General features: G+C 41.3%; 2 protein-coding genes and 1 long non-coding RNA gene across 5 annotated transcripts in view; 2 read left to right on the top strand and 1 right to left on the bottom strand.

The window, feature by feature from the left end:
• The first annotated feature begins 32 nt into the window (after positions 1 to 32).
• On the top strand, positions 33 to 4252 carry LOC115683296 (co-chaperone protein p23-2). The gene is made up of 6 exons (XM_030607768.2): positions 33 to 187; positions 705 to 888; positions 1858 to 2014; positions 3633 to 3664; positions 3750 to 3795; positions 3990 to 4252. Exons 1-6 carry the CDS (start codon positions 183 to 185, stop codon positions 4022 to 4024), a joined length of 459 nt encoding a protein of 152 aa, XP_030463628.1. The 5' UTR covers positions 33 to 182; the 3' UTR covers positions 4025 to 4252.
• Positions 4253 to 5873: 1621 nt separating this feature from the next.
• On the top strand, positions 5874 to 6569 carry LOC115683297 (dehydrin HIRD11). Of its 2 annotated transcripts, none has more exons than XM_030607770.2 (2): positions 5874 to 6242; positions 6348 to 6569. In XM_030607770.2, exon 1 carries the CDS (start codon positions 5961 to 5963, stop codon positions 6219 to 6221), a length of 261 nt encoding a protein of 86 aa, XP_030463630.2. In that variant the 5' UTR covers positions 5874 to 5960; the 3' UTR covers positions 6222 to 6242; positions 6348 to 6569. The 2 variants fall into 2 exon arrangements, with proteins under 2 accessions (XP_030463630.2, XP_030463629.2); XM_030607769.2 differs by having other exon boundaries at positions 5875 to 6242; positions 6375 to 6569.
• The window catches only part of LOC130139059 (uncharacterized), a 42949-nt gene continuing 38290 nt past the window's right edge, over positions 6093 to 10751 (bottom strand). For both annotated transcript variants that reach the window (XR_008817312.1, XR_008817311.1), the window contains exon 2: positions 6093 to 6575. This is a non-coding gene — a long non-coding RNA (uncharacterized LOC130139059). The remainder of the gene's footprint in view (positions 6576 to 10751) is intronic.

Genomic DNA, 10751 nt, shown 5'->3' on the forward strand with positions numbered 1-10751 from the left:
TTTGACCCGTTGACTCCTCAGCTGATATTCCTTGCTGGAACGCGACGCTCCAAACGACGCCGCCGCCTAGAGTTGCGAGCTCCTCCTCCTGCCTCCTCCTCCGCCGCCGCCGCCGCCGCCGGCTCTGCTCCGCCGTCTCGCGTCAATCTCACTCGCCGTCGGTCCTCGATCCTCGGCCGGAAATGAGGTAAGAATCGCCGGCGATCACGCTCTCTTCCTGCGTGCGCTTTGAGAAATCAGCCGTGTTCGTCGACGAGACGCTCATCTCGCTACCCGCGGTTGCCTGAGTGACTAGCAGATCAGGGGTTGCTTCAGCTTCAGGCGACTGTGTTTGTTTGTTTTTTTTTTTTTTGTCCTTGTACGGTTTCGGTGGTTCTGGTTCTGCGATGCGTTCATGGTTCAGATATGCATTTCGTGAACCAAATGTGTCTTAGGTTTTTCCAAGCAGACGGGAAAAGCTGCGACGTGTGTGTGTTTGTGTCGACTGTTGGTTTTTCTCTCGTGCGATAAACAGTGAATGATGTTGCTAGCGAAAGTTCGGCCTGTTTGGATCATTGTACAGGACATGAGTTGAGTTCCTCCATGTCGTGCGCTGATGGAGTTGGTTTTTTGTGGGCCTCTTTGGGTTTTTTAACATTTTATGCAATGAATTTAGAGCTCTCTTTGGCATTTTCATATAATGGCGATGATGCTTCCAAATGCAGTCGTCAACCCGAGGTTCTTTGGGCGCAGAGGTCGGACAGGGTGTACCTTACCATCTCTTTACCCGATGCAAAGGATGTCTCGGTGAAATGTGAGCAACAGGGCTCGTTCAGTTTCTCGGCTGTTGGGGTGCAGGGGGAATCCTTCAGTTTCAGCTTGCAACTATATGGAGCGATAGTGGCGGAGGTGGGGCTGTATGCCATTTAATGCTTTAATTTTCTACAGGTTCAGATGATATGCATCGGCTTATGTTGTTCTTATATCCAATTTATTGACCTCGCATACAGAATCACTGGTCAGCTATTCATAATTTCATTTAGTTTGACTCACATTGCACAATGCATAGTCTATGTCAATTGTCAAAGTGTCCTACTTTTGATTTGTAACAATCAATATAATTGGCTGGGAGGACATTACACTATTTAGAGAGGGGTATTTATTTGGTAGAAAAGATGGGACTTTGCTTGGTCTTGCCTTTAGCCCGTGTTTAAGATGTTAAGCAATTTTACATTTACTCGCTACTTTTGTTCAAATAAGCTGACAGTTTGAGCTAGGGGAGCTATGTTGGACACGAGAGGGTAGCTATGCTGATATGATAATCTAAAGTAGGTAATTTTACATTTCCTCTTCTCAAGGAAGTACTGTCATGGGAATTATAAACCGTGCAAATTCTTCCCTGAATTTCAAAAGAAACCGTGGTGGTACCCTGTCAGAATTGAGGTTTAACTTTGAACTTGCAGACATTTTAATCTATGCAACAAATCGAAAGTCCAAGTATAATTTTTGACAGAAACCTAAAATATCGGCTTTTATTGTTTAATATGGAGATGAGATGAAAGCAAATCTTTTAGAGGGTATAATAAATTGTCTGTTTCTCATTCAGCTATATTTCTATCATAAGAGATGGCACAATTGTTACTTATCTAAAAAAGAGAGACTAACAATTGTTGTTAGGTAGTTTCATACCTACCGGCTAATTTTTTCTTTGTTCTTGGGACACTTCCTTCGGAGTTGCTCCTCCAAAACCTTATGCAGATGCTGTGACCAAGACATACTGATTATACGTGATGTTTTCCCTTTTGTGATATTTTGAGGAGTTTCATTGCCCAGTGGTTCTTTTGTCAGATGCTTTGAGTTATGTTCGTATTTTACCAGGGTTGTAAGACGAAAATGGGGCTGAGGAATATATTCTGCACTATCCAGAAAGAGCAGAAAGGTTGGTGGAAAAGACTATTAAAGTCGGAAGAAAAACCTGCACCTTACCTGAAGGTTGACTGGAACAAATGGTGTGATGAGGATGAGGAATCACCTTGTAAGTTCACAATATCTTCCTGGTAGTTGATTGTTTTGTTGCTTGGCAACTACATCCGAAAACTACTCTGCAATTGAAATGTAGATTTGAAAGAAAGGTGATTGTCGAAAGGTCTTATGTGGAATAAGATGGCTGTTGTCTGACAAACCTGTATTTATTTGCGTGACACATTTCTGTTTCATTTTGAGCGTCTTCCTTTTCTGCATAGCATTTGGTTGTCAATGTTGTTCATTCAACCTATTCAAGTTGTATAGTTGGAGACAAATATTTTAGTGGATTATGGGGTTTAAAAATGACCCTGCCGTGCCTTGTGATGATTCATTTGTTGATGAGAAAATTTTGTGCCAAAAGAAAAGTAAGCAGAAAGAATTTGCCTGGTTGCTATCCTCGTTTTCAGTTTCTAATGACGAAGGACAGTTTAAAAAAAAAGTTGATTTTCCATGTTCTTGGCTGTGTAAATGTACTAGCACCCATCCCCCTGCACAGATAGAAAAGTTAACTTCATAGAGGATCTGTTGGTGTCCATTCATTTTCAGCAAATATGAGGAGAAAAAGGTTGAAACTATGTATTTGGAAATAGAGAATAATACACCAAGCTCATGATCACAGAAGTAAAAAACTGAAGATAGATTTCGGAATTTCTTTGAAAGTGAAAGCTGGAAAACTCGCGTAATTAAACGTCTCTCTCTCTCTCTCTCTCTCTCTCTCTCTCTCTCTCTCTCTCGGCTGCAAGCAAGTTAGTAATTATAGGCCCATTATCATTTGAAAGCTACTGTCCTTAGAGTGGATTTTATAGCTTTAGCTTAGACCTTTGTCCTCTTAGGTGGAAGCATTGATATCCGGGATTATCTACTAGATGCAAAAAAGAAGGCCTGTCATTAGCAAAATTTTATCAGGGACTTATTTTAGTTCCAAACAGTGAGGCGACTTTCAGTTCAGTCACTATACGTTTGAAGTGCTTTTAAGTTTAAATCAAGCCACTTTGTCATTGGGCCATGGCATGTGGCACATAGATAAATTGCTATAGTGGCTTCTGTTAAGAGCCAATTAATTACCTTTTTAATTCAGTGAACAAGTTGTAAGCACTTCAAGAGTTTAGTAAGCTTATTTAAAAAAAATTATAGTTCATTGACCTAATTGACTGTAAGTGTCAGGTTGAATACTCATAATTTGTCTCGTTGTTTTGAATTGGAGTATTCTTTACATCCCTTTGACCGCAAATATATGCTTAAATGTGGCTTACAGTGTAATTATCTTTCTTGATGTTTTTAAATTTTCCTTGTATAAAGGCCTTATATGACTGCTTTGTGGCACATGTAAATGCCTTAGAAAGCGTTGTGCTTCACTGTATAATATTGCTCTTTCCTCAAGTATATCTACTGTGAGATTAAGAATATGGATGACTCGGCTTTAGGTTCCATATAAATGCTTGAATCATCTAGAATGGCATTACTCCATACTTCAGGTGCTAGACTTGATATTACTTACTTTCGGGCCTTTAGGGTCCTATTGCTCATGAATTGAATGTTGCATGGTTGCATCCATGAAATGTTTTGATTATTCAGTGGATCTTTCACTCATCTGAATTCTGTCTGTTTTTTTTCTTTTTTTTTGGCAGCTGATTTAGGATCTGATGGCGATGATGCAACGGTAATTTGATGGACTCTTACTTTGTCTCTGCCTGAATATATTTCATAGAGTAGACAAACTAATCATATTATTTGTTCCGTTGCAGTATGGAGGTGAAGATGATGAAAGCAGTGATGAAGAAGGAATGCTCTGTGAGTTCAACAGAACTTTGTCCTATTAAAATGAAGTTGTTCATTAATTAGTGAAAGATGTCATTGGTTGCATATCGTGTTTTTGTTGAAAAAATTCTTTTTTTTTCCACATCACAAAATCCATATGCATTTGGAGTTTAGAGCAACGCTAGAGATGCTGAAACCAGTTTCTAATCATACGCCCTGTTTTGCAGATCTTCCTGACTTGGAGAAGGCTAGAGGAAATTAGTAAAGTAGCAGTACGAGAAATACATCTCCTGTACGCACTGTTTGCTGCACTTGAGGAGGTTCAGCACGTGATAGGAAGCACAGGTAGAGCTCATGGATGCTTGCAGCTTAGCCCATCAGGTTGTCTACAGTCTCAGCCAATCTATATCATTAATGTCGACTTCGTTTTACATGTGAGAATTTGAGTGTTTATCCGGGCCGCTATTAAGGGAAGTCTTGTTGCTCTGGTTGCTTTGGCGCATTTTGTCTCCGGTCCCCAATCAACGATCCCACTCCGATGTTGATGCTTGCCGACCTCGCTAACAAGTAACTAACGCATAAACTTGACCTAATTTGATACTCTAGTCGCCCTATGATATCATCCACTAGGATGAAATTTCTTTGGCTGATGACATTTTCTGCACTAATCAGCTGGTTTGGCCAAGAAAACAAAAGGAAAAGAATGAGCTGATGCTTGATCAAATGCTCGTTTCCTTTGCCATAAACCTGTCCTCCACTCGGTATTTTTTTTGCCCCTGCCTTCACCAGTATTTGATGCTGTGAGCAAATTAGCTTAAGATCATGTATTCGAATTCCGTAAGCACGTGTCTGGATTAATTTCTACTTCTTACCTTTTGGTCGATTAAGGGTGTGTTTGGATAGACATTTAATTTTTATTTTTTGCTTGATCTGAATCTCAAGACGGATGCGCCTACTTTTTCCTTACCCAACATTTGAAACTTTCACATTATGTAAATTGCGACATGTGAATTCACGATATACAAACTTTAGAAGACTTTGTTGAAGCTAACCAATATGTCATAAATCTTGTGGTGCACTGCACGCATTTTGAGATTCTTATTTAGATTTTACCCAAATGTGCTTTAGGCTTGTGGGCTCGGGAGAACCTGCTTTTGTCCGCCGTGCCCACGATCAATTTAATAAAAGAAAACAAGCATCGATCTCTTAGACTTTGTATACTCCAAACTAAAAATAAAGAGGATAAGGCACATTTAAAATGATTTTCATTTTTTATTTCATTTGTTCATTAGTATTTGCAATTTCAATTTATATTTGAGAATCACGCTTTTTATAAAGTCATTCATTGTGAGTGTTGGATATCTTGAATATTTCTTTAGAATTTGTACGTGCTTCTCTCTAGTGCTTTTGCTTCCCTCCTAATTTTTCCAAGTTTCCTAGCTTTTGTCTCATTTATCATGATTATTTATAGAATAATAGGTTATCAAAATAAATAATAGGAAAAAAGAAAAGAAAAGAATCGCTCGACGTCACCGGATACAAATGTCTTTCCTCCAAACTGTCGGCAACCACACAAAACTTAAAGCTGACGCGCTCTCTGTTTGACCGACAACTTTCCAAAAGCAGAAAAGGACAGTGTCTGTCGCAGTTCGGACGATGCTATTACCCGTGTCGGATGCGCGTGAACGTTGTCTAGATCCGCTCATTCCGCACCCAATAACCAAAAATCGAGAAATTATATATTAATCGCGTATCGACATTTATATTTCGTATAAAAATTATTTTACACGCGGCAAATCCTCTAAAAACTTCTTTATGTAGAGGCATTTAAAGTCGAATGACCATAGAATTACATAAACCGAAAATCCCCGCCCCCAAAAAAAAATATCGACCGTTCATTTTTTTTTGGAATATATCATTTATCGAGAATCTACACCTATCCATGACGACACGCCGCGCACACGTGGTCGCCACTGGTATTAGTATTATTCTTCAAAACATAACTTTCCAAAAATCAGAGCGGATAAGCTCGCGATGTCTCCTCCTCCGACGTCGTCTTCTTCCCACGTTTTGAGCACTCACCTCGCATATAAATAGCGGGGCCAGCCCTAGGCCAAAACCAGATTCGGTTCCCATATTTGTTCTCATAAGATCAAACCCACATAGAGAGCGCAGAAGAAGAGGACGAGGAGAAGAGAATGTCGGGAATCATCCACAAGATCGAGGAGACCCTCCACATGGGAGGAGGCCACAAGGAAGGGGAGCACAAGGGCGAGCACAAGCCGGAGCACAATGAAGGCCACTCCGACAAGATCAAGGACCAGATCCACGGCGGCCACGGCGGCGACCACCACGACAAGGAGGGTCACGAGAAGAAGGACAAGAAGGACAAGAAGAAGAAGAAGGACAAGAAGAAGCACGAGCACGGCGGCGACAGCAGCAGCAGCGACAGCGACTGAGCCCCCCCGGTTCGCACTCAGGTGAGATATTTCGTGTTCATTCCGTTCGTCCGAGGCATCGTAGATCGAGAGTAAGGTGTCGTTGCCGGACGGATCGCCGTTTCTGTTCCTTTTTCATGTTGTCAGATCTGAGGGCGTGTTCGGTTCTTGCAGGCGAACGGCGTCGGATCGGAGCGAGGGCATGCCGGCTGACTTCATCCTTATCGTCTACTCATATCATATTAGCGGGAGAAGAGAAAAATAACAATAGGAGTCTGTATTTGCTGCTTTGCTTTTAGTCCGATGACCTGCTGGACGTGCAACTACTTATGTAACTAATGTGTTTCGCGAAATAATATGTTTTTCATTAACGTTCTTGTCCCGGTTGAGTTTCGGCATCTGCCACGCGAGAGAATTCCGTATCGGATGCCTCCTACATCATGCTAACCTAGTTCGTCTAAATTGCTATTGATAGCATGAATTCCATGATGAGATCTACATGATTTTTAATGTTCTTAATCTATGTACCATAGTCTAGTCTTTTGAGATTGATGTACTTGCATCCTAGCAATGGCCAATGGGCCGCGCTGGCCCAAGCGTGGAATGGCCCGACACAATTGGGCCCGTGCTGGGCCGGGCCTGTTACGAATAAGGGGTTTTGAAAGAGAGATATGTGCTCTGTTTGATTAGCATCGTGACCGAAGAAATTAATCTCCTCTAATAAAATTCAGTAAGGCTTCGCCTGTCCCTCCTGAAGAAGATCGTGCGATTTGACAAGGGGCCATGACAAATGCTCTTGTAGCTCTAATAATAAGAATAACAATAATGATAATAATAAAGAACCAACTTCATTGCCAAAATGTTGATCAAGCACGATTTAGCTCACCAAAGGTTACATACTCCGCCTAAGCATGATTTTATTATCGTCCCAGGAATTTTCGATGCTTCACCAAGACGGGGTTGCCTGTATTGGTTGAGCTGGATCACGATATCGTGAAGCATGCGACAAGATGCAGCTATAGTTCGTCTTAGCATAGGGTATGGAGTTTCATGATATTCTTTGCAATTAAGTGTTTATGACGAAATTTTGCTTTTCTAGTTTGCGTCGTGTTGTACATATGTATATGTGTGTGTGATGGATGTGGAGAAGTCACGGATTATGTCAAAAGATAGATCCAAACCACACATTGCATTAAGTCATGACATGTACAAACACAATAATGGGATCTCGATCAGACAAAAAGAGAGAAAGAAAGGGCGGGTGCAACGGTTGGGAAGGAACTTGAGTCTTCAAATGATCCAAACATCTATCATATTAATCAAATTTTGGTTGCTGGAGGTGGAAATGTTGATGTAGAAGTACAATACTTGTTTATGTGGACGTAGGTGCTGGGATTCTCGGTGCTGGTATGTATGGTTCATTATGTGAAAATTGTCCAAAAAATCCTAAACTCATTGCATTTTTACCAATTCAGATCTAAATCTTTCAATTTTGCCAATTGAGTCCTAAATCTTTTCGTTTCTTGCCAATTGAGTCTATCCGGCCAATTTTGACCGGAAATCGCTGACATGGACGCTGGACGGCCACGTGGTTCTGACGTGGACATTTTAAAATAATATTTTAATATTTTTTAAATATTTTTTTTTATTTTTTCTTCTTTTTTTATTTTTTTCCTTTTCTCTATTTTTTTTTCTTGGTTTTGAAATTAGGGCTGGTGAGGGTGGTCGGCCGACCCTTGCCATTGGCCGGATTGACTCAATTGGCAAGAAACGAAAAGGTTTAGGATTCAATTGGCAAAGTTAAAAGGTTTATGACTGAATTGACAAAAGTGCAATAGGTTTAGGACTTTCTGGACAATTTTCCCAGTCCATTCTTGATGACATTCCACAAATTGTAATCCATGGATAGTACGAATATTTTCATCCTCCATTTCCGGTAGATATAGTCAGATCCATCGAACATTTGTGGTCTAGAAATGGACTATCTTCACTAAAGGATGTTTCTACGATGTGAGCCATAATGATCTTTTCGCTCTTGAAATATAGCACTTAAAAAACTCGACCGACATGCTCTGATGCCAATTTAAATGGCTAAAACAACGACTAAGAAGGGGTGATTTGTTGTTTCAAGAACATCAAAACTCTTGAGTGAAAGATGTGAGAATGTGCCCTTGTAGAGGGAGAATAATTATGCAGATGTAGTGACTTCTGCGAGACAAACAATGAAATCATTAAAGAGATAGAAGATATTTCAAGACAAATTCATAGTGGTTCAGCCTTTCACTTGGCACACTTTGCTCTCGGGAAAAATGTCAGAAAAGTCCTAAACCTTTTGCATTGGTACCAATTCAATCCTAAACCTTTTGTTTTTGTGCCAATTCAGTCATTCCGGCTAATTTCGGCCGGATTTTGCTGACGTGGACGCCGGTCGGTATACGTGGCACCGGCGGTGCTGACGTGGACAATTTTAAATAATATTTTAATATTTTTTGCGCCAAGGCAATGCCCGGCGAGGCCGCCCTGGTGTGGGCGAGGGCCGATCCCGCTAGATCTGGCCAGGGCGAGGCCGACACTCGCCTGCCTAGCCGGGGCTCGCCCTCGCGCAGGCGACTGTCGGCCTCGCCCAGGCCAAATCTGGCTGGGCAGGCCCTCGCCCACGCCAGGGCGGCCTCGCTGGGCGTCGCCTTGGCGCTGGCGACGCCCGGCGAGGACCAGCCTCACCAGATTTGGCGAGGGGAGCCCTCGTCGGGGCTCGCCTAGGCCTCATCGTGCTTCGCCTGGCCGAGCGACGGCGACCATTGCCCAGGCGAGGGCAGCCCGCCCGGCCATCGCCTGTGGCCGGTCACTGGCAAAGGGGAAGGGAGGAAGAAAGAAAAAAAACGAAAAAAAATCAGAAAAATTAAAAAAATCGAAAAATTATTAAAATATTATTAAAAATTGTCCACTTTAGTGCCGCCGGTGTCACGTAGGCCGACCAGCGTCCACGTCAGCAAAATCCGATTAAAATTAGCCGGAATGACTAAATTGGCACAAAGACAAAAGGTTTTGGACTGAATTGACACACAAAAAAAAAGGTTTATGACTGAATTGGCACTAATGTAAAATGTTTAAGACTTTTTTGACACTTTTGCCCTTTACTCTCTCAAATCTAACAGCCATGAGCAAGACTCGAATCCATTAAGTAATCACTGAGATTTTACAGTTTGTAAATGGTGCTCCCACAATAAGAAGCTCAGAAGATGATTCTCCAAGCACAAGCATCTTAAGACCCCACAATCCACTCTCTTCCCATAGTCGAGAATTTAGCCCTCGTATAGAATTACAATCTGAAGACAAACATTCCACAATTAAAAGCTAGAGTGTTTGTTGCGACATAGTGAGAACTAGTTCGAAATTTCTGGCCATCTTCAAAGTTACCTTTGATTTGTTTATAGGCCTTTAATCTTCAAAGTATTAGTTGGGACTTGGGAGCTGTTTCAGAGTTAAATGAGCCATTGACTATCTTCTCTAGCAATCATACCTGCAATCTGCACAATTAGAGTATACTCTAAAAGACAAAGCAGGGTGTTTTCCACTAATAGAGCCTTTTGCTTCCGTTGTATGACTCTCTGAATTGCCCTCACAGAAATGGCAAAACTGCCGGATCTTCTCTAGGCTCCTTTCTTGGGGTTCAGAAACATTGCCAGAAATATTTGTGGGTGGCCAAAAGTGTGCTTTGAGTGGGAGAGGAGGGTGGTGGTGCTAAGGTTTCGAGTAGGTCTAGTTTTATATTTGGAATAATGACACAAATGGAACCTAAATTTTGACTCAATGTGTAATATGGTTCCTGAACATTTAAAATACTAAATGCATATGTTTGCCCTTGATTAGTTGTGTAGTACAAGTAACTTTTGTCATTAATTAGTTAGCTACTAAGTTAAGTAATGTGTGTAGGCCTTGTACGACAAGATAAACTTTGGTGGCAATTTGGAGCAAGATTCTCGGATGTAAGAAATTCTTCTGGCGCTTGCAAATGTCGAAAGTTTAATGGAGAAGTAGGCACCTCAACGATCATTATACGATATTAAAAGGGAATAAAAAGACAGTTTATCGTAAGAGAGGAGATTAAAATACTATTGTCGCTTGAGAATATCCCAGCCATTTGTTTGACAAATGGAGATGCGGGCAAAATAGCATTCTCGCGTTTGTGGGGCCAAAGTGGGGGTGAAGCATCGAGGAGGATTCCTTACAAAAAGACAGCCTGCACGCTCTACGGCTCCAATCGGTGCCACCAACTTGTTTTTCGATTTCTTCTTTTCTTTTTAATATATATTTCCAGTGAGATTGGCTTGGTGTTCAGTGTATATTAGTAAAAGAAGAGTCTCGCTCATAGAACATTATACTGTCCTAACTAATTGCCTTTGCTGTTGCCGGCCAAGGGACACATTTACAAAAGTAGCTCTCCGAAAGTACTTTCTTTTGAGTTCGAGTTTGACATTCGGATTTGACCAAGGGTAACATAGAGCTTTAGCTCATCAAAAATCAATCTTTGCATTGCAGAATTCTTGACTC

This window comes from Syzygium oleosum, unplaced genomic scaffold, assembly GCF_021117445.2.
Source record: "Syzygium oleosum isolate NSW1041296 unplaced genomic scaffold, Sole_v2.1 Sole_v2.10, whole genome shotgun sequence".
NCBI classification, from domain to species: domain Eukaryota; kingdom Viridiplantae; phylum Streptophyta; class Magnoliopsida; order Myrtales; family Myrtaceae; genus Syzygium; species Syzygium oleosum.

Excerpts from the sequence above, each read along its gene's own strand:
- LOC115683296 (XM_030607768.2), top strand. Across the intron at positions 3,665-3,749 it reads CTGATGGCGATGATGCAACG|TATGGAGGTGAAGATGATGA; the intron begins GTAATTTGATGG and ends GTTCCGTTGCAG. Across the intron at positions 3,796-3,989 it reads TGATGAAGAAGGAATGCTCT|ATCTTCCTGACTTGGAGAAG; the intron begins GTGAGTTCAACA and ends CCTGTTTTGCAG.
- LOC115683297 (XM_030607770.2), top strand. The coding sequence starts at position 5,961 with ATGTCGGGAATCATCCACAAGATCGAGGAGACCCTCCACATGGGAGGA.